The sequence below is a fragment of the Mustelus asterias genome, chromosome 5, assembly GCF_964213995.1.
Source record: "Mustelus asterias chromosome 5, sMusAst1.hap1.1, whole genome shotgun sequence".
Classification (NCBI taxonomy): Eukaryota; Metazoa; Chordata; class Chondrichthyes; order Carcharhiniformes; family Triakidae; genus Mustelus; species Mustelus asterias.
This window is the reverse complement of record NC_135805.1, coordinates 32,283,348-32,307,464: the sequence shown is the minus strand read 5'-3', so window position 1 is coordinate 32,307,464 and position 24,117 is coordinate 32,283,348. Positions and strand designations below refer to the sequence as shown.

The 24,117-nt window shown below is 45.0% G+C and overlaps 1 protein-coding gene across 2 annotated transcripts in view; it reads left to right on the top strand.

Moving 5' to 3' along the window:
* Window positions 1-23,643, top strand: part of LOC144493453 (AFG1-like ATPase) — a 140,016-nt gene extending 116,373 nt beyond the window's left edge. The window contains exons 11-13 of one of the 2 annotated variants that reach the window (XM_078212384.1): window positions 15,416-15,556; window positions 18,787-18,900; window positions 22,890-23,640. In XM_078212384.1, coding sequence (XP_078068510.1) covers window positions 15,416-15,556; window positions 18,787-18,900; window positions 22,890-23,018 — 384 coding nt within the window. In that variant the 3' untranslated portion in view covers window positions 23,019-23,640. Of the gene's footprint in view, window positions 1-15,415; window positions 15,557-18,786; window positions 18,901-22,889 lie in introns of both variants that reach the window. The other variant, XM_078212385.1, reaches the window with a different exon arrangement.
* Window positions 23,644-24,117: the final 474 nt, after the last annotated feature.

Below are 24,117 nucleotides of genomic sequence, written 5' to 3'. Positions count from 1 at the left end.
AATCCTGCTTTCTTCCCATAACCTTTGATTCCGTTCGCCCCAAGTGCCATATCCAGCAGCCTCTTGAATACATTCAATGTTTTGGCATCAACTACTTCCTGTGGTAATGAATTACACAGACTCACCACTCTTTGGATGAAGAAATGTCTCCTCATCTCCGTCCTAAATGGTCTACCCTGTATCCTCAGACCATGACCCCTGGTTCTGCACCCCCCCCCCCCCCCCCCCCCCCCCCCACCACCATCAGGAACATCCTCCCTGCATCTATCCTGTCTAGTCCTGTTAGAATTTTATAAGTCTCAATGAGATCCCCCCTCTCATTCGTCTAAATTCCACCGAAAACAACCCTAACCTAGTCAATCTCTCCTCATACATCAGTCCCGCCATCCCCGGAATCAGCCTGGTAAGCCTTCGCTGCACTCCCTCGAGAGCAAGAACATCCTTCCTCAGAAAAGGAGACCAAAACTGCACACAGTATTCTAGGTGTGGCCTCATCAAGGCCGTGTATAATTGCAACAACACATCCCTGCTCCTGTACTCGAAACCTCTCGTAATGAAGGCCAGCATACCATTTGCTGCCTTTCCCACCTGCTGCACCTGCATGCTTACCTTCAGCAACTGGTGCACAAGGACACCCAGGTCCTGCTGCACACTCCGCTCTCTCAATTTACAGCCATTCAGGTAGTAATGTCTTCTTAGAACATAGAAAAGCTACAGCACAAACAGGCCCTTCGGCCCACAGGTTGCGCCGAACATGTCCCTACCTACTAGGCTTACCTATAACCCTCTATCTTACTAACTTCCATGAACTTATCCAAAAGTCTCTTAAAAGACCCTATCAAATTCGCCTCCACCACCACTACCGGCAGCCGATTCCATGCACCCACCACCCTCTGAGTGAAAAACTTACCCCTTTAATCTTGCACGATAATCTCTTATGCGGGACTTTGTCAGACATTTTCTGAAGGTCCAAATATACCACATCGACTGACTCCCCCTTGTCAACTCTACTAGTTACATCTTCAAAGAATTCCAACAGATTTGTCAAGCGTGATTTTCCCTTCATAAATCCATGCTGACTCTGTCTGATCCTGCCACTGCTTTCTAAATACTCTGCTATAAAGTCCTTGATAATTAATTTGAGAATTTACCCCACTACCAATGTTAGTCTTACTGGTCTATAATTCCTGTTTTCTCTCTCCTTCCCTTTTTGCATATTGGAATAATGCACTGCAGCAACTCACCAAGGTTCCTTGGGCAACACCTTCTAAACCCACTACCGCCAATCAAGGACAATGGCATGATAGGAACACTATCACCTGCAAGTTTTCCTCCAAGTTACACATCGTCCTGACTTGGAAATATGTTACCATTACTTCACTGTCGCTGGGTCAAAATCGTGAAATCAGTTTTGCACTGGACTATCACCCTCAGAAACTGACAGTTTTGGTCAAGTAACACAAAGTGGCACCAGTTATGAAACAGAACTAAGCCCATATATGTGTTTCATAAATTTTGATCTTTGACGTATGTAGCCATTTTATGTAACATACATTAGTTTATTAATCATAGTTCAAAATTGATTTATTAGTGCCACAAGTCGGCTTGCTTTAACACTGCAATGAATTACTGTGAAAATCCCTTAGTCGCCACACTCCGGCACCTGTTCGGGTACACTGAGGGAGAATTTAGCATGGCCAATGCACCTAACCAGCACGTCTTTCAGACTGTGGGAGGAAACCGGAGCACCCGGAGGAAACCCACGCAGACATGGGGAGAATGTGTAGACTCCGCACAGACAGTGACCCAAGCCGAGAATCGAACCCAGAACCCTGGTGCTGTGAGACAGCAGTGCTAACCACTGTGCCACCGTGCCGCCAAATAGGAGATGATAGATACAAAGCAATAAATATGCCACATGTCAACATATTTGCTATATTCGCCATCAATGTTTGTTACTGGGTGATGCTAATGAGCTGCAAAGTTCAAATGTTACGAGTTTGAAACTGTTGGCTTGAGAGCTTTTAGGCTGACTCTCGTGGAAATGTGTTTTTTGCAACCAGCTTTCCAACGTCTTTTTAATCAGGTGAAAAATAGCGTAACTTCCTCTCACACCTCTCTATGATTTGCCTACATATCTATCTCGCTCCGACTGTTGGGAAGCTTGTGCTGCAATCCCAGCTCACCCTTTTTTATTTCTAAGCTCCACTTACATGGCCTCATTCGAAGAGCCTTCTAGTACATCCTCATTACTGCAGTGATGGTCTGTTTTAGCAATAATTCAATGTCCCTTCCTATCACACCTGAAACTTCTGTACCCTGGAATGTTGACTTGCCAGTCCTGCCCTCCTTTCGATCATATCTCAGTGATTGTAGCAATATCATATTTCCATATGCTGAACAATGCTCTTAAGTTCATCTGACTTACCGGACAGGCTGCTCACATCAAAATTGATGCAATTTAGCCTTCCAATCCTCCTACATGCTTTATCGTGCCAATGTCTTCTCTGCTTGCTGGATGGTCTTCTATATTTGTCTGAACCTCGCCCTCAACTGTCCATCTACTCTGCATCCTATTCCCCTGCCAAATTAGTTTGAAACCTCTCCAACAGCACGGGCAACCCTCTCAACAAGGATATTGGATCCGTTCCAGTTCAGGTGCAACCTGTCCAGTTTGTACAGGCCCCACCTACCCCAGAAATTGTCCCAGTGATCCTAAAATCTAAAGCCTCCCTCCTACACCATCCCTTTAGCCACGCATTCATCGAACTTGGCTTCCTATTCCTATACTCGGTCGTGTGGCACTGGAAGTAATCCAGAGATTACAATTTTAGAAGTCCTGCTCTTTAATCTGCTACCTAACTCCCTAAATTCCTGTTGTACGTCATCCCTTTTTCTACTCATGTTATTGGTACCAACATGTACCACAACCACTGGCTGTAAACCTTCCTCCTTCAGAATACCCTGCAGCTGCTCTGAGACATCCCTAATCCTGCCATCCAGGAGGCAACATACCATTCGAGAGTCTCATTCGCGGTGACAGAAACGCCTGTCGACTCCCCTTGCAATCGGGTCCCCGATCACTAAAGCTCTCCCACTCTTGTGGAACATCTCCAGAAACTGTTTCTCATTTGCAAAAACATCCATTGACCACTACTCATTGGACAGGATTTTCCTATCTCGTCCGTACTCGCCCCACTGTGAGCGAGAATGGAGAATTTGGGGCTGAGCTGAAGTTCCATTCACTGCAGCAGCAGCAGAGAATCCCAGGCGTAAACAAGGTTGGAGGTTTTCGTTGTTTGTTTCCTGTCACTGAGTCTTTGGATCCAACGTGCCACCTTCTCCTGTTATCCCATGAGGTCTCACTTTTCTGACCAGTCTGCCATGTGGGACCTTATCAAATGGGTTTCTGAAATCCATGTAGACAATTTCCACTGCACTACCTAATCAAGCCTCCTTGTTACTTAATCAAAAAATTCTATTAAGGTATGTAAGACAAGATCCTCCCCTAACAAAACCATGCTGACTTCTCTGATCAATTCATGCCTTTCTAAGTGACAGTTTATCCTGTCTCTGAGAATTGGTTCCAATAATTTGCCCACCACTGAAGTCAGACTGACCCGCCTGTAGTTTTCTGGCCTATCCCTCATGCTCTTTTTAAATAATAGCACAACATTCGCAGACCTCCAATCCCCTGGTATCTCACCTGTATCTTGTGCCTGGGATATCAACAGCCTGGAATACAATCCATCTGGCTCTGGTGATTCACCCAACTTTAAAGATGCCAGTCCCTCCTGTACTTCCTCTCTCACTATGCTTATTGTATCTAATATTTCACACACCTCTTAAAATAGAAGTTAAATCATCCCTCCTTTGTGAAGACAGAGACAAAGTACTCATTGAGAATCCTGCCCACATCTTCTGAATCAAGCTACAAGTATACCATGTAAATCTCCGATGGGCCCTACCTTTTATTAGTTATTCTCTTGCCCTTACTATATTAGTAAAGGATCTTAGGATTTTCATTTATTTTACAAAGAACAAAGAAATTACAGCACAGGAAAAGGCCTGCCCTCCAAGCCTGCACTAACCATGCTGCCCAACTGAACTAAAACCCCCTACCCTTCTGGGGACCATATCCCTCTATTCCCATCCTATTCATGTATTTGTCAAGACGCCCCTTAAAAGTCACTACCGTATCTGCTTCCACTACCACCTCCAGCAACGAGTTCCAGGCACCCACTACTCTCTGTGTAAAAAATCTGCCTCGTACATCTCCTTTAAACCTTGCCCCTTGCACCTTAAACCTGTGCCCCCTAGTAATTGACTCTTCCAGCCTGGGAAAAAGCTTCTGACTATCCACTCTGTCCATGCCTTTCATAATCTTGTAGACTTCTTTCAGGTCGCCCCTCAACCTCCGTCGCTCCAGTGAGAACAAACCAAGTTTCTCCAACCTCTCCTCATGGCTAATGCCCTCCATACCAGGCAACATCCTGGTAAATCTTTTCTGTACACTCTCCAAAGCCTCCACATCCTTTTGGTAGTGTGGCAACCAGAATTGAACACTATATTCCAAGTGCGGCCTAACTAAGATTCTATAAAGCTGCAACATGACTTGCCAATTTTTAAACTCAATGCCCCGGCCGATGAAGGCAAGCATGCCGTATGCCTTCTTGACTACCTTCTCCACCTGCATTGTCACCTGCCAACATTTTTTCTTATCCTCATTCTGCTTTTCTAATTTCCATTTTTACTTTACCGCTGTACATTATAAACTCCTGTAGGCTTACCACAGTATTAAATCTTTTGTGAGTGTCATAAGATTTCTTTTCCTGCTTTATCTTGGCCTGTAAGCTTGTGGATAACCAGGGGGCTCTAGATTTTACAGTACCTCCCCTTTGCCTTTGGGCACAGTGTAAACATGTCCCCACTTAAAATTTTGCCTTTGAATACCTCCCACTGCTTTGACGTAGTTTTTCTTTCTAATCGCTCTATACAGTCCACTCTTACCAACTCATCTTTCCACTTTGTAAAATTTGTCTTCCTCCAGTTTAAAACTTTTACTCCTTTCTTCGCGAAAACAGCCATTTGTTACCTCGAGCATACGAAGCAGGAGATTTGGGACACGATTTTCCCTCCAAAACAGGAAGCAGAGGTTGGGATTGTTTCTGGGTGAAAACCCACCTCAAGTCACTTATTGTGATTTTCACTGGGGTGCCTCCTTAATTCGACTGGAGATGAGCTCCCTCGGACCCTTGAAACGACAGGGCCAGGGGTAGCAGACTGCAGTAGTGGGTAAGTAAGGGAGAGGGCACTTCAAGTTAGAGTGGCCCTCTCTCCAACGTTTTAAATTATTACTAAGAAAAGGGTTTTGCAGCCAAGCCACCACTCTTAAGGGGGTTGGGAGGAGGTTCCTCTACAGAGTGACCTATTGCTTCTCTTCACCTAGGGAAGCAGAGAGGACTCCTAGGCCTGCTTGCTATCCCCCACTTTGAAAATCCCTATAGGCCTCCTTAATTGGCTCTTAATGAGCCGTGATGATTACCCACCACGTCATTCCATGAAAATGGCCCACAAGTGGAATGGAATCTCTGTTCCCAACTCTGCTGGAGGCCGATACTTCAGCCCTTGGTATTTAGCAGTTCACCAGATTTGATGTGAGCTTAGAATGAGGTCAATATCTGAGTCAAAGTCAAGGATGAGAAAATTCTATTCAGCTCAGTGAAGGTTATTACTTTTAATATTCTAGATTGAGGATTGGACTGCATCTTTTGAGTGTCCCAATGCTTTGCTCTCTGTCTTTCTTCCTGATGCATTATATCTTCTTGAGGCACTTTCACTATGATAGTGTTTTAAACTTAACTCCCACTAATTTAACTCTCCACTTTGCCTCCTTTCCTGCTCACTTTAGAGTAATATTTTTGATCTGACATATATATCTATTATCATCTGTCATCAAGAACAGCTTCTTCCCTGCTGCCATCAGACTTCTGAATTTTTAAAAAATTTTTCATGAGATATGGGTGTCACTGGCTGGCCAACATTTATTGCCCATCCCAAGTTGCCTAAAGGCAGTTGAGAGACAACCACATTGCTGTGGCTCTGGAGTCACGTGTAGGCCAGATTTTCTTCCCTAAAGGATTTAGTGAACCAGATGGGTTTTTCCGACAATCGACAATGGTTTTGTGGTCATTAGTAGATTCCTAATTCCAGCTATTTTTTATGGAATTCAAATTCCACCAGCTACCGTGGTAGGATTCGAACCCGGGGCCCCAGAATATTAGCTGAGTTTCTGGATTAATAGTTTAGCAATAATACCACTAAGCTCTCGCCTCTCCATATATTAAGCTGATCTTTCTCAACTCCTAGCTATGAATGTAACACTATTCTCTGTCCCCTCCTTTCTTTCTCCCCTATGTATTCTATGAACGGTATGCTTTGGCTGTATGGTGCATGAGAAACAATACTTTTCACTGTATCCCATTACATGTGACAATAATAAATCAAATATGTGCAAGATTTTGCATCCCCTGTCAGCTTTGGTTGCTCATTTCAAACTGCTTCCAGTCACAATTTTGTATCATGTCTACCTTCAACGTGCCTGTGTGTCACAGTTTTTTGTCACATTTTCAAACGTTTGCTTGCAGTGTTTTTATTCGCTGACTCGTAACTTTTTTTTAATATGCTGAATCCTGCTTGACCTAACCTGCCCGTGTGACCAAGCCTCTCTTTTGTCGGAGAATTTTACAGCACAGAAGGAGTTTATTGTGCCTGTATTAGCCCTCTGAAAAAGCTCTCCACTTAGTCCGCATGTTCTTTAAAATAATTAAACAATTTATTCACTTCCCTTTTAAAAACTATTGTGGACTCTGTTTCCACTAGAATGTCTAGTAGGACGTTCTGTTTTCTAACAACTCTCCATGTTAAAAAAATAATCTTTCTAACCTTTCCTTTGGCCTCTTGCTTACAGTATTAAATTTAAGGCTTTTAATTAGAGTCACCAGCTGGTAGAATTGGATTTTCCTGATTTACATTCATAATTTTCCACGCTACTATCAGAACTCCTTCTTACCTTTTTTCTACAAGAGGCCAAGTTTCTAAAGAGGTCAGGTTTCTCTAGTCGATCCTCATTACTAAAGCTTTTCATTTTTGACATTTCTGAAATAAATATGTTAAACGCCTTATCCCCTAGCCTTGAGATTGTACCCAATGTTAAGATGCTGTCCGTTCTAACTCCATCTCCCAGCTTAGCCAGCACTCCAGCTATTTTGTCATCCTTCACAACTTGAAACTTATAGTTACTTTTTTTCCCTGATCAACGCATTAATCTCGCTTTGAAAGTTTATTTCACTTGTAGTTTCTTCTATCTGAACCCCCTTTTATTTGATAATTAATTCCCCACAAGCCCTTTCGCGCTCCCAAAGAAGGCTGCTTTTATTTGACTAATTTGGGGAAATTCTGAGGTTGGATTTAACTCATTTGTTCAAGAGATGCCTATTGGCATCTTTTACTTTACCATTAGCCTGCAGAGGGATTATTAGTTTAATTTGTGGGAGTTATGCTGATTCTTCGCCTAGCACCTCACCCCCCCGCCCCCCCCCCCAATCAAAAAGGTAAATTTGGTTTATTTAACTTTAACTTCCAACAGCCCTTATTTTTAAATTGCAAAGATTCATTATATTTGATCATTTTGGTAAAGCCTGCTTTGAGGTTTTGGTTATAAGTTAATGACTGCTTCCTTCTCAGTGCTTCCGCATCACAGAACCACCTTCCTTCCAGTGGCGTAGTGGTTATGTCACTGGACTGGTAATTCAGAAGTCCAGACTAAACCTATGGTCGGCACGGTGGTTAGCACTGCTGCTTCACAGCACCAGGGGCCTGGGTTCAATTCTGACCACGGGCTACTGTCTGTGTGGAGTTTGCATGTTCTGCCCTTGTCTGTGCGCATTTCCTCCAGGTGCTCCGGTTTCCTCCCACAGTTCAAAGATGTGGGAGTTAGGTTGATTGGCTGTGCTAAATTGCACCTTAGTGTCAGTGGGACTGGCTAAGGTAAATACGTGGGGTTACGGGGATAGGGCCTGGTTGGGATTGTTCTCGGTGTCAGTGTCTCTTTCTGCACTATAAGGATTCTATGAACCTCTGGGGAGCATGGGTTCAAATTCCACCACAGCAGTTGGTGAAATTCAAATTCAATTAATTAAATCTGAAGTGAAAATTTGTTTAGTGACCATGAAAATATCATCAATAGTCGTAAAGAGTCCTTTGGGGAGGGAAATCTGCTGTCCTTACCTGGTCTGGCCTATATGGGACCCACAGCCCTATGCAATGGCCTAGCAAGCCACTAGGTTCAAGAACAGTTAGGAATGGACTGATCCTGTGAAAGAATTTTCTAAAAATTCCTCTTTCTTCAATACCACGCAGCTGTTCTTCCAAAACTACCAAATGGCATGATCCTACCCCTTGCCCAAATATGCTACATTATTGATAACTTTCTATATTTTCATACATCCGATACTGGGGCATCCCATTGCAGATGTCAAACGTGAAAATACCACAGAAGCTAAAGAGTATTCGGGTTGACCTACCTAGAACAATGGAAGATAGTGTTGTCGATGGAGGTCAACAACAGTCCCGGGACATCACTGCAGGTGTTCCTCAGGGTAGTGTCTGAGGCCCAACACCCTTCAGTTGTTTCAACAATCACTTCCTTCCACAATAAGGCCAGAAGAGAGGATGTTCTTGATGATTGCACATTGTTCAGCACCATTCACGACTCCCCAAATACTGAAGCAGTCCATGTCCAAATGCTGCAAGACCTGGACAATAGGCAGCATTGGGCTGATAAGTGGCAAGTAATATTCATGCCACACAAGTGTCAGGCAATGACCATCTCCAACAAGAGAGAATCTAAACATCTCCCTTGACATTTTTGCCTTTGCTGAATTCACTACTAACAATTTGCAGGGGGGAGTGGGTTACCATTAACCAGAAGCTGAACTGGAACAGCCATATAAATACCATGGCTACAAGAGCAGGGAAGAAGCTGGGAATTCTATAGAGAGTAACTCACCACCTGATCTCCAAAGCCTATCCACAAGGGATAAGTCAGGGGTGTGATGGAATACTCTCTTATTCTGGATGAGTGCAGCTTCAACAATTCAAGAAGCTTGACACAGTCCAGGACAAAGGAACCCACTTGTTTTCTGCCCCTTCCACAAACATTCACTCCTCCACCATCAATGAACAGTGGCAGCCATGTGTACCATCAACAAGGTGCACAGCAGGAACTCACCAAAGTTCCTTCAGCAGCATCTTCCAGACCCACTACAATCTAGAAGGACAAGGGCTGCAGATACCTGGGAACATCACCACCTAGGAGTTACCCTCCAAGTCACTCAACAATTTGACTTGGAAATATATCGCTGTTCCTTCACTGTCTCCGTGTCAAAATCCTGGAACTCCCTCCCTAACAATACTGTGAGTGTACCTACACCACCTGGACTGCAGCAGTTCAAGAAAGCAGCTCACCACCATCTTCTCAAGGGTGATTAAGGATGGGGCAATAAATGCCCACATCCCATAAAATAAATCTTGTTTAACAAAACACAGGTGCTCTTACCCTGCAGTCAAGAACTTACAATTGACCTCTTGCACAGTAGCATATCAAGTTCTATAATGAACTTGCAAATCCAGAGGTTGTATTCAAATAACAATGGCAACTAATTGCCTTTATCTAATTGCCTTTAATTGTCTTGAAGGAGGAAAGAGAGGTGGACAGGGAAGTGATACAGGGCGGAACTTCAAGAGCTTAGGGCCTAGGCAGCAAAGTGCAGGGCCGCCAGTGATGTGTGATCAAAACTAGAAATGCTCAAGTGACCCGAATTGCATTGTGGAGTTTGCACATTCTCCCCGTGCCTGCGTGGGTTTTCTCCGGGTGCTCCAGTTCCCTCCCACAGACGAAAGCTGTGCAGGCTAGGTCAGTTGGCCATGCTAAATTGCCCCTTAGTGTCCAAAGATGTGTAGGTTAGGTGGATTAGACATGGTAAATGTGTGATGTTATGGGGATAGGGTGGAGTGGAGGGACTGGGTGGATGATCTTTCAAAGAGTCAGTGCAGACTCGATGGGCTGGCTGGCCTCTTTCTGCACCAGAGGGATTCTTTGGATCAGAGATTCAGAGATCTGGGGGTGGTGGTAGGGCTGAAGAAGATTATAAAGAAATGGATGTGGCGAATCGAATGAAGAATTTGAAACAAGGATGATAATTTCCAAATCATGGCGTTGCTTGACTGGAAGGCAATGTCAATTAGCAAACACTGGGGAGATGTCTGCATGCGACCTGGTGCAGTAGAGTATTCAATGATGTCAAGTTTGTGGAGGGTAGAACACAGAAGGCTTGTCAAGAGGACAGTGGAATAATAAAGCCCAGTGGTCATAAAGACACGGATGAAGGCTTCAGAAACAGATGAGCTGAATCAAGGGCAGAGTTCGACAATGTGATGTAGGCAAGAATACGTGGTCTTACTGATGACGCAGACGAATGGCAGGAAGCTCATCCTCTGGGTCAAATCACCAAGGCTGCAAACAGTTTGGTTCAACTTCAGACAGTTACCAGGGAAAAGGATGTATTCAATGGGTAGAAAACAGAGTTTGGAGCGAGGCCTGAAATTTCAGCTGATCCAAAATTAGATGTCGGACAAGCATTCAGACATTATACAGAGGAGAGGTCAGAAGAAGTAGAGGTGAGATAAACCTAGGTGTTGTCAGCATATGTATGGAAACTAATGCCTTGTCACCGAGGGCAGCAAGTAGATGGGAAATAGAAGGGGACAATGACAGATTCTTGGGAGACACTCACAGTATCTGTGAAACCAGGCAAGTGTAGTCCCACAAACCAGGCAAAGGTGCAGAGATGTTGGAGAGAATTTTGTCATCAGCCATATTAAAGGCTATGAACAGGACACGAAGGTGTAGTTTACCTTTGTCTCAGTCATGGAGAATGTCACTTGTAACTTTGGTACGATTCAGTCATTTCAAGGGGGCAGAAACCTGATTGGAGGGATTCAAACAAGTTCTAAAAAAGATGGGCACAGAAGTGGGGTTAATAACACGTTCAAGGACTTTGTAAAGGAAAGGTTTGAAATGGAGGGGGGAGGGGGCATTGATTGTAAGGATGGAGAGGTCAGGCAGTTTTTAGTGGGTGGTGACAGCAGATTTTGAGGAGATGGACAGAACCTGAGGAGAGAGTTAACCGGCTAACATGGGATCCAGGAAAGGACTTGTAAGTATTAACCAATGAGTAGGTACACGGGTTTCAAGAACAAGAGGTGAGTCTCATTGATGAGATGAGCTCAGAGATGGCATATGGGGAGATGGGAGAGAATAATTGAATCATTGAACCCCTACAGTGCAGAAGGAGGCCATTTAGCCCATCGAGCCTGCATCAGTAACATCCCACCCAGGCCCTATCCCCATAAGCCCACATAATCTCCCTAACACTAAGGGGCAATTTAGCATGGCCAATCCACCTAACGTGCACACCTTTGGAATGTGGGAGGAAACCAGAGCACCCAAAGGAAACCCACGGAGACACGGGGAGAACATGCAAACTCCACCCAGACAGTCACCCAAGGCTGGAATTGAACCCGGGTCCCTGGCACTGCAAGGCAACAGTGCTAACCACTGTACCACCGTGCCGCTCTTTTAGAAACTAGAGAAAGATACAAATTCAAGGATAGGACAGGGAAAATCTTAAAGGAAGTTATGCCTCGTGCTAGGAAAGGTAGGGAAACAGCAGAGGCAGCTGAAAGGATCGTCTCAACCTTTGTAGCAAAAACGTCCGTGAACTTGTTGTGTATTTGCAGGTGCAGGTGGAGTATTACAGAGTCACAGAATATTATAGTGCAGAAGAGGCCCTTTGGTCTATCGAGTCTGCACCGATGCATGAAATGCCCTGACCTGCCCACTGGGTAGATTGGGGAGAGGGATTTAAGAAGGTAGTGGTGGAGAAGAAAAATTGGGATTATCTTTGCCTTCCTGGATGATCTTTGAATGGTGGGTGTATGAATTCGAGCGGGAGTGGTTTTAGCAATGGAGAGCATTGTCCAATCATGTTTTAAGCAGTCCAGCAAGATCTGCTTTCACAGGAAAGTTAGTTATACTGGATTTTAATTCTGTATCTCGTTCCACAGATGCTATCAGACCCACTGAGTTTTTCCAGCGTTTTCTGTTTTAATTAGACAGATCTGATGATGAATTCACAGAAGCTGTGGAATTGAATTCAATAAATTGAGTTCACTAAATTGAATAGGTTTTGAGGTAGCACCAGAAAATAACAATGAAAGCTGCTGGATAATCATACGCATGTAAATAGCTCAGGGAAGGAAACCTGCCAAGTTACTCAGCCCTGTGTACATGGGACGTAATCAGCCCTGGACAATAAATACTGCCTTACCAGCATTGTACATATCCTAGGATTTTTTTTCCAGGTTACCTTGATTCAGTTCTGAATCATGGAGTCCCTACAGTGCAGAAGGAGGCCATTTGGCCCATCGAGTCTGCACCGACAACAATCCCAGCCAGGCCCTATCCCCGTAACCCCATGTATTTGCCCTGACACTGAGGGGCAATTTAGCCTAACCCACACATCATTGGAGTGTGGGAGGAAACCGGAGCACCCGGAGGAAACCCACGCAGACACGGGGAGAACGTGCAAGCTCCACCCCGACAGTGACCTGAAGCCAGAATTCAACCCAGGCCCCTGGTACTGTGAGGCAGCAATGTAACCACTGTGTGCCACCGTGCTGCCGGTTGGACCATTACCAGATTAACTACAACTCCACCTCCGCAGCAGAATATAACAAAAGTGCTCCAGAATATCATCGGAAACACCATGGCAGATTTGCTCGGACCATTGCATATTTGATATATTTTGAATTTATTGAGCTGCTTGGAATTTAACAATTACAAAATTCCAACACTGTTAGACCTAATTTTAGGTAAACTACATCAAATTGTCATTAATTTATTTCTTGCCCTAGAGCCCGATGCCAATTTAAGAGCAAACAGACAGAATCGGCTAATTCAGTGATGTTTTCAGCCATTATGACACAGAGTGCTGTGGGTTGACTTGCCTCCCCCACATCCATAGGGATGTCAGAAGTTACAGAGGGACATAGATAGGATGCAAGACTGGGCGGACAAGTGGCAGATGGACTTCAACCCAGATAAATGCGTCGTGGTCCATTTTGGTAGGTCAAATGGGATGAAGGAGTACAATATAAAGGGAAAGACTCTTAGTACTGTAGAGGATCAGAAGGACCTTGGGGTCCGGGTCCATAGGACTCTAAAATCGGCCCCGCAGGTGGAGGAGGTGCTTAAGAAGGCGTATGGTGTACTGGCCTTTATCAATCGAGGGATTGAGTTTAGGAGTCTGAGGATAATGATGCAGCTATATAAGACCCTCGTCAGACCCTACTTGGAGTACTGTGCTCAGTTCTGGTCGCCTCACTATAGGAAGGATGTGGAAAAGTTTGAAAGGGTGCAGAGGAGATTTACAAGGATGTTGCCTGGACTGAGTGGCATGTCTTATGAGGATAGGCTGAGGGAGCTCGGTCTTTTCTCCTTGGAGAGACGAAGGATGAGAGGAGACCTAATAGAGGTGTATAAGATGTTGAGAGGCATAGATCGGGTGGACTCTCAGGGGCTTTTTCCCAGGGTAGAAATGGCTGCTACGAGAGGACACAGGTTTAAGGTGCTGGGGGGTAGGTACAGGGGAAATGTTAGGGGGAAGTTTTTCACACACAGGGTGGTGGGCGAGTGGAATTGGCTGCCGTCAGTGGTGGTGGAGGCAAACTCAATAGGGTCTTTTAAGAGACTCCTGGATGAGTACATGGAGCTTAATAGGATGGAGGGTTATAGGTAGGCCTAGAAGGTAGGGATGTGTTCGGCACAACTTGTGGGCCGAAGGGCCTGTTTGTGCTGTAGTTTTTCTATGTTTCTATCCCCACTCTATTTAGGAAGCTTAACTATCCACACATTCTGGGTCTTGTATATTTATTTTGTTTCTCTCATTCTGTTTCCTTTTGTCTTGCAATGTCACTTCTGTCGGTTAATCAGCTCCTGCTTACCATCTAATCACTTCACAGCTCATTCTGTAATTTTTTACTCCATCCCTTTCCTTCGCCGTGATGTTCATTTGTAATATCTGTTTGATATTTTGTTCTGATTGAATGGATATGCCTGAAACATGTAATTTCTCGCCACATCTGTGAATTGAGTGTTTCCAGCAATGTATTTTTTCATTTTAGATTTCCAACATCTGTAGTATTTTACTTGCTGTTCTCCTTAGGAAGTTTCTTGATTCGCTGAGATGCAGAATTCAGAATTGGATTGGCCACTCCAATGGGGCGCCTCCTTTCAACCCTGGGACTTGCTTAAGAGTCCGGCTCAGATGGTGTCTGTGTTAACTGCTGCCTGTAACAACCACAATTACATCACTTTGAGCAGTTTTAACCTAGAATCATACTGTGAGGAAGAAGGCCATTCGGCCTATCAAGTCTGCACCAACAACAATCCCACCTAGGACCAATCCGCGTAACTCCACGTATTTACCCTGCTTGTCCCCCTGACACTAAGCAGCAATTTAGCATGGCCAATCAACCTGACCCTCACATCTTTTGGAGTGTGGGAGGAAAACGGAGCACCCGGAGGAAACCCACACAGACACGGGGAGAATGTGCAAACTCCACACAGACAGTGACCCAAGCCGGGAATCGAACCCAGATCCCTGACGTCATGAGACAGTAGTGCTAAACCACTGTGCGCCCTAGTTTGGGTTGCTAACTATGATTGAATGGATTCATAAAGAGTTCATCAAATGAGTGCCTACCTCCAATCGCCCCACCCTTTTTTACCAATCTATGTAATATTTTTATAGCTAATAAATTAGTGCAAAGAAAATAAAATCAAGTGTTTTTAATGCTGCTGTGATTTTTCTTAGGGGTTGCTCACAGCAGTGCCCAAGGAATTAAATTTTAATTCCTGAACACTGCCAAGACAAACATGGGAGTGTAAACTATTCTGTTTGGTTCCAAAGTGAAAACCGTTGTCAAATCAACACAAATTGGCATTTGTTGAGGTGATGGGGGTGGGACATAGAGAAATATATGTTGGTGTAATTACATTGAGGTTAAGGCAGAATAGAAGCTTTAAGACTCTCTCAGATCTGGTGTAGGACTGAACAGATTGTAGGTATCACAGTGTTCCGTTCCTCATCTTTATTGACACTACTTTTTAAAAAAAAGCTCTTTGTGTAGTGGGCATAAAGCTGAAAATGAAATTACTAACTTATAGCCGAAGGCAACAAGCATCAGAATGAAAGTCCGTATTATAACCTGGCCCTGCTTTAAATTGTAGCCCCTCGGAGCAAGTGACTACCTGGAAATGGCTAAACATTTTGACACGGTATTTATCCGGAACATACCACTGCTGACTTTGGCACAGAAGACACAAGCACGACGCTTCATCACTCTTATTGATGCCTTTTACGATCACAAGGTTGGATTAATTAGATCACACTGGAAATTATTTTGCTGAAACGTCATAATTAACAAGATCTTTGTTCCTAAAGCCATGTTCAATAAGATGCTTAAAATAATTTTTAGTGTTTCCTTGCAGATGTAGATGTTTTTGAGGATGAGAGTGTGATACAGGCTGATAGGCTGGAGAGGGTGGATGTTCTGAGGGAAGATGTATTAGCAATTTTGAAAAGCCTGAGGGTCGCTAAGTCCCCTGGGCCAGATGGGATATATCCTAGGATTCTTTGGGAGGCAAGGGATGTGATTGCAGAGCCTTTGGCCTTGATCTTTCGGTCCTCACTGTCCACGGGGATAGTACAGTAAGAAGTTTAACAACACCAGGTTAAAGTCCAACAGGTTTATTTGGTAGCAAAAGCAGTGCCAGAGGACTGGAGAGTGGCGAATGTTGTTCCTCTGTTCAAGAAAGGAAATAGGAATGATCCTGGTAATTATAGGCCGGTTAGTCTTACTTCGGTGGTCAGTAAGTTAATGGAAAAGGTCCTGAGGGATAGGATTTATGTCCATTTGGAAAGATGCAGCTTAATCCAGGATAGTCAACACGGATTCGTGAAGGGTAAGTCTTGCCTAACAAATTTGATTGAATTCTTTGAGGAGGTAACTAAGTGTGTCGATTAAGGTAGAGCAGTTGATGTTGTATACATAGATTTTAGTAAGGCGTTTGATAAGGTTCCCCATGGTCGGCTCATGAAGAAAGTAAGGAGGTGTGGGATAGAGGGAAATTTGGCTGATTGGATAAGTAACTGGCTATCTCATAGAAGAAAGAGGGTGGTGGTGGATGGAAAATTTTCAGACTGGAGACCGGTTACCAGTGGTGTACCACAGGGATCAGTGCTGGGTCCTCTGCTATTTGTGATTTTTATCAATGACTTGGAGGAGGGGGCTGAAGGGTGGGTCAGTAAATTTGCTGATGACACCAAGATTGGTGGAGTAGTGGATGAGGTGGAGGGCTGTTGTAAGCTGCAAAGAGACATTGATAGGATGCAGAGCTGGGCCAAAAAATGGCAGATGGAGTTTAACCCTGATAAGTGTGAGGTGATTCATTTTGGTAGGACAAATTTGAATGCGGATTACAGGGTCAACGGCAGGGTTCTGAGGAATGTGGAGGAACAGAGAGATCTTGGGGTTCATATCCACAGATCTCTGAAGGTTGCCACTCAAGTGGATAGAGCCGTGAAGAAGGCCTATAGTGTGTTAGCGTTTATTAACAGGGGGTTGGAGTTTAAGAGCCGTGGGGTTATGCTGCAACTGGACAGGACCTTGGTGAGACCACATTTGGAATATTGTGTGCAGTTCTGGTCACCTCTCTGTAAGAAGGATGTGGAAGCATTGGAGAGAGTGCAGAGGAGATTTACCAGGATGATGCCTGGTTTGGAGGGTAGGTCTTATGAGGAAAGGTTGAGGGAGCTAGGGCTTTTCTCTTTAGAGCGGAGGAGGATGAGAGGCGACTTAATAGAGGTTTATAAGATGATGAGGGGGATAGATAGAGTGGATGTTCAGAGACTATTTCCTCGGGTGGATGTAACTGTTACTAGGGGGCATAACTATAAGGTTCATGGTGGGAGATACAGGAGGGATGTCCGAGGTAGGTTCTTTACGCAGAGAGTGGTTGGGGTGTGGAATGGACTGCCTGCAGTGATAGTGGAGTCGGACACTTTAGAAACATTTAAGCGGTTATTGGATAGGCACATGGAGCACACCAGGATGATAGGGAGTGGGATAGCTTAATCTTGGTTTCGGACAAAGCTCGGCACAACATCGAGGGCCGAAGGGCCTGTTCTGTGCTGTACTGTTCTATGTTCTAGATGCAGAGACCACAGCCTATGTATCCAGCTATAAGTGTGTGCAAGGGTGTGTGAGACCTTGCAAGCTTCATGTTAATTATTCAAATAATTGGGTGGAACTTTACCCAAATTGCACAGAGTGCTGGATCAGGTGAGAAAAGCTGTGTGAAACTCACCGGCTTCACAGACGCCTTTTCTCTCCTGATTAAACAGCACTGTGACCAATTTTCAAAGTGCTGGCAAGAATCACACGTCCAGCTGGGGGAACGAGGCATGGACACGCCAGCAAAGCCAGGATTCTGCACCCTGACTTCAAAATTACATCTAAGGTCCACCTCCCCATGGAGATCGTGTTCTCTCCGAGCATCAAGGCATCCCCTCACCATTACCACAATGCCAACATCGGGGAGCCCCAATCCCTTCCGCCCTTTGCAGCCATTGGGGTTCTCCCCTCCCAGCCATTGGGGCTCTTCCCCCCACCCCCCCCCTCATAAGGGGAACCCTCATTGCCAGAGCTCCCTAGGCACGGCCCACTTCATATGCCCCCTTGGCACTGCTCGGAAACACTGTCGTGGCAATGCCCAGCCTCGGCCCTCAGCCCGTGGGGCCTCCAGGCACCTTGGCACCCCCGGGGCCTCCAGGCACCTTGGCACCCCCGGGGCCTCCAGGCACCTTGGCGTCCCCGGGGCTTCCAGGCACCTTGGCACCCCCAGTATGGTCATCATGATTGGTTTTGACTTTTGAAAACCAGTAGTGATTTGGGCTGGTGTGATGTCACCCCACCAGGGGGTAGGATACATTGTGGACAGACGCTATGGCACAAAGTCCTTAATTATATTCATATTTATGTAAAATCGTAGCCTCTCGTGAGATTTAGTGGCCATATTGGGATTTGTGCTCATGGCGAGCAGGGCCATTAGATCCCTCCCGTTGTTCATGCACTTGATGATTTAAATTCAAACCCCACGAGTGCAATCCAGCCTTCCAACAAACTCCCAGGTGATGGTTGGGTGAAAAAATTCAAACTATTATTTCCTGTTTCCTGATGAAACATTTCTTCAGCCATTTACCCCACGGCCAGCAGCCTGCTGACACGCTCAACTTGCTCCACACACCGAGAATGGCTACATTTACAAGAATATATAATTCCACAGGTACATATAATACTCAGGAGTCAGTGCGTTTCGCAACCAAGAAGTAAGAGACCGTATCAAACTGAAATTTTTTTAACGCCAAACTTGTTTCACAATTGATGAGGAAAAAGACTTATTCATGGAGAACAGGCCATTAATTTGACATTATCAATCAGGCACTGTTTAAATTATTTGTGAAGTGTGGTTAAAATCTAATGAAAACATTCCAGTTTAATAGCACCATAAACTATGCTGCTTTTCTTGCATTCTGAAAGGTCAGAGTTATCTGCTTGGCTGTAATGCCATTGGAGAGAATGTTTGTCCAAAAGGGTGATGCCAGTCAGGAGGATGATGCCAGAGTGTTCATAGATGACCTGGGATTGGATCATGTGAGTGTTGTTTTTATTTCTCCCATCTCTTTACTTAATATTGCTCAGGTGGACAGACAGACCCACTGGCATCCATCCTCTTCACTCGGGAGGTCAGAACCGCACCTGTGGGCTGCACTTTACATGCCCCTACTGGGCAGGGGCGGCATGTTAAATAGGGTGGGCTCTCGCCCTCGCCCCAGCACTTTCCCATCAACCCCCAAGTCAAAATCGGCAGCCAACCCTGCCGTATTTACATAGGTAATCAGGGGTCAATTAAGGGGTCTTGTTACCAAGCCAGTTTTTTAAAAAATTCATTTGTGGGACATGGGCATCACTGGCTGGCCAGCATTTATTGCCCATCCCTAGTTGCCCGAGGGCAGTTGTGAGTCAACCACATTGCTGTGGCTCTGGAGTCACATGTAGGCCAGACCAGGTAAGGACGGCAGATTTCCTTACCCAAAGGACATTAGTGAACCAGATGGATTTTCCGACAATTGACAGTGGTTTCGTGGTCATCAGTAGATTCTTAATTCCAGATTTTTTTATTGAATTCAGATCCCACCATCTGCCGTGGCGGGATTTGAACCCGGGTCCCCAGAACATTGGCTGAGTTTCTGGATTAATAGTCTAGCGATAATACCACTCGGCCATCACCTCCCCAAGCCTGATAATACACTGCCCACACCATGAAACATTTGGTGTGGGCAGCCAGACAAGAAAGGGCAGCCTAATTTTTTTAACTCCATTCTTCAAAGGGTGGGTGGGAAGGAAGGGGGGTTCAATCTTTGGGGCCTGATCCGGATCACCCCTTCCCCCCCCTAAAGGGGTACTCCCCCTCCACCACTTTCCTCCGAACCACCTGCAGCTGTAACCCACCACACTCCCCCCACCGCCTAATCCCCCAGATTGCCAGCTTTGGGGATCCATTGGCCTTCTTGCTCCTCGCAGTCCCAGCTTCCTTGGTGCTCCCAGCACTGATGGCGTTGCCAGCCAGTCAGATTGGCCAGCAGTTCCAGAGGGGATGAAGTTCTTGTTAAGCAGCACATTATAACTGTGGGTTAAGCAGGTCAACTCCACACCAACTTTGCTTCCAGGGAGAGGGGCATCATCACTCAGTAGGAGACTGCACTGTTATTCTGCTCCATAGAGCTTTCTAGATTAGGTAAACGCACTCACTAATCATAACTGGGTCAGTCGGTAAATAGAGAATGGTGGCTGTCATGTTACAAAATAGACCTTCTAATGTTGATTTAGTTTGATTTCCATATTGCTTTTCCACTATTTTCAATCATAGTTCTAAACTGGGCGACACGGTGGCACAATGGTTAGCACTGCTGCCTCACAGCGCCAGGGACCCACATTCAATTCTGTCCTCGGGTCACTGTCTGTGTGAAGTCTGCACTTTCTCCCCGTGTCTGCATGGGTTTCCTCCGGGTGCTCCGGTTTCCTCCCACAATCCAAAGATGTGCAGGTTAGGTTGACTGGCCATGCTAAATTGAACCTAGTGTCAGGGGATTAGCAGGGTAAATGTGTTGGGTTACGGGAATAGGGCCTGGGTGAGATTGTGATCGGTACAGACTCGATGGACCGAATGGCCCCCTTCTGTACTGTAGGGATTCTATGATTCAACTAGAAACGCAACAGATTAATTGCCAAACTTTGCAGTCAGAAATATGATAACTACGAGCTGAGTATCTAAGATTATTTATTTATGGTCTATGTATTAGATTTTTTTAAAATCCAGCAAGCTCTATCAATCGATTATCTACATTAAAAACATGGGACTGGATTTTATGTTCCCCCTGGCGGGTTTGAAGGAGGGAGGCATATAAAATCCAGCGAATGACCTTGTTGGGAGAAACAGTGGCTAAATAATAGTTATTTAACAGCATCATCCTACCGCCACCAGGATTTCACCCGCAGTGGGGAGAGACCCACACCATGCAGGAAGCCCGGCAGCCTTAACTGCACAGGCTGGTGTCAGGTAATAGTTGGGGGTAGGGTCCATCAGTGAGACACACGCTGCGAGGCCCCTCGTTTTAACTCAACTCTCTAAACTACTGAACCTAGCCCCGTATCCTCCCATTCATCCCCCTTGTCCAGACTCATTCCCCTCGCTGTGACACTTGACCTTGAACTTATCTGTTAGTCCCAGCTTTTCACTGTGGATTGCTTGCAGCCCCAGCAATGGCTCCCAGCTCCCTAAGGTGCAACCTCTTCTCATAAATCATTGCGGGGCAGCTGTTGGGATGGTGGACAGATTCACCCCTATTCTCCATCCCCCCTCCCCACAACCCCCCCTCACACCCATTCTGACATTTTAGCCAGGGGCAGGGAGTACAGAGCCCCATTAGATCAAGCCCATGATTTCTGCACTCAGTCTCAGTCACGACACAGGTGCACAGTGGTTAGCACTGCTGCCTCTCAGCGCCAGGGACCCGGGTTCAATTCCCGGCCTGGGTCACTGTCTGTGCAGAGTCTGCACGACTGTGTGGGTTTCCTCCGGGTGCTCCGGTTTCCTCCCACAGTCCAAAAGACATGCTGGTTAGGTGAATTGGCCATGCTAAATTCTCCCTCAGCGTACCCGATCAGGCGCCGGCGTGTAGCGACTAGGGGATTTTCACAGTAACTTCATTGCAGTGTTAATGTAAGCCTACTTGTGACACTAATAAATAAACTTTAACTTTTTCACAACTTCGCTGACTGATGTTGTTTGAACTCACCTAGTTCATTGTATAATTATATAACTGACTTGGCAGCATCAGAGACACACACAGGACTGAGCTGAAGCAACAGAATGATATAACGTCCCGAAATTTGATTGTACAGTGCCTGTTTTCAGGTGTAAACTGAACACTTAAGGAGCCACTGGTTTTGGTACGAGAAAGAATGGTGCACGTTATATTGGTCAGGGCGGCCTGTACTTTTCCAGAGCTTTGCCTGAAAATGGCACTGGACCCTTTGCTTATGCAAATTGGACAGAACACCTGTTCCAGACCACAGTGTATTTTTTAAAATTAACTGCAGTATATGTTATGCTTTGGGGGGTCGATGAAGGGGTCAGATGAAACCCTTCCAGTATCTGAAGTCCTACCTGCTACAAAAAGAATATGTGTATGGTTGTCACAGTCCCAGAAGTTCCTCAAGGAAACAAGCTTTGCCCACCATCTTCAGTTGATTCCTCAATGATCTTGCTTCCAGCATTAGACAATTGGGGCTGTTTGCTGACATTAGTTGTTTTCAGCTCCATTCACAACTCCTCTGATGAAGCAGCCCATTTACCCTACATCAGGAATGCTGTCTGTTCAACTCATTCTGGACTATTAGTTAGATTTAACCTTCTCTTCCCGCGGAGGTTCTGATTACATTTCACTGCTCATGTCAGATGTGCCTGTTGTGAAAATGATATTATTGCTTACTTTCATTCATTCGTTAACTTATTCTTTGTGTGATCTACCTGAAGGCAGGTCCTTGGCTCATTGTCTGCCGATGCTTCATCCTGAGCCATTTCCTTGGCAGTTTTTTCAGTGACAGTTTGCCATTGGCTTCCACTTTGAGGGGGCAGGGTGAGGAGACCAATGCCTCAGCTGGAATGGGATTCGAACCTGTGTTGTGAGAATTATTCAGAAGTACACGCTAGCCATCTAACCTACTGAGCTAACCAGGCCCCATTACATATATCTATGTAGTAAGTGTGTCCAGAATAGAGACATTAAATTGAGGTCCCGTGTACATTCAGGTGAATGTTGACATTTTGTTGAATAAAGACATTACTGAAAGAGAAGTGGAGTTCTCCTGGTGGCCAGGGTAATGTTGTCTTCATTGCTCCTGTTAATCCATTGACATTAACATGTTATCAACTAGTTCAATTCATTGCTGTGAAATGATAATCTAAATTGTAACTGTTGAACTACATTTGATGCCAGTGTGGAAGCTGCCTCCAGGTCATAAAAATTGCCTCCAGGTCATGAAGATTTTGACCCCCATTTATTTTTATTTTTCCACAGACGAAGGTGGAAGATATTTCCATTTTTTCTGGAGCAGAAGAAGTATTTGCATTTCAGCGCACGGTCTCACGACTTACGGAAATGCAAACTGAACAATACTGGAATGAAGGCGACAGGGGAAAGAAGTGATGACTGAGTGAAAAGTAAATTTAGTTGTAAATCTATCAAACGCGTTCAGCAACAGATCGAATTTTAGTTTAATATAAGAACTGAGGTGGACTTGTACTTTATTTGTTGGCACTTTGTTCATAGGACCATTAACCTTCTTCCATACAAAGTTTTTAAAGATTGCATGGGCCAAACCTGGCGTGCAGTTGCCTTGAATTTAACAATCAGCTTCCATTGGGATTGACATTATGAGTAACCCAAATTTGATATCATCTAACCACTACTTCCTGATTCATCCTCTCTTCTGTGCTGCACTTCTTCCTCTTGGTGTTGTTCCCATGTTATGAAGTATGACCTCTCATCTAAGTCACTCCAAAGACAACTGTAAGAAATCACGGGGACAAGAAAAAGCCACGTGTTGTGTCAAATGCACTCCTTCCATACAGTCTCCCATTGTGGGCTGTATTCATCAATTTAACATCCTCAGGGAAGGCTCTACAAAATATTTGTATATTTAAACTCCGCAAATAAAATGGTTTAAACACAATCTTCAAGGAACTTTTTTTTCCTTTTTGTTGGGGGTGAAGGTAAATTAGTGATACCGCTGCCTTCGGTTATACTTCTGAAGCCCAGTTTGATGTTCAAAGTTCTGAGAGTTTGGATACACCCAGAGGGACACGGGGAGCAATCCCTTCGCTGAAACATTGAGGCCTTGCCATCATCAACATTGAGCTGGTGAGCTACCGAGAGGAATAGCTCACTGTTGAAGTGGGATTGAAGATTGATTCTCTGTAAAACCTGCAGTGTTATTATGTAAGTAATGAAGGGGACACCCAGGAAGTAAAGTGATGCATCTGAAGGGGAATGGTGGAGGGATGATTGGAGAGGAAGCTGTGGTAACTTGCTGGGCGGGGGAAGGTGGCCATCAGCACTCTGCATGATTTTATTGTAGGCTCCAGATTCAGGTAAGCGTATGATAAAATCTTACCTTGTATGCTTGAGCCACAGGTTGTGAACTTTTAGGCCAAATGAAAACCTCGCTGTTCTTGAGTGATTCTTCAATGAAAACCAGTCTGGCAATTCAGTCAATAAACAGGTATTGGGTACCTTATTTGCACAT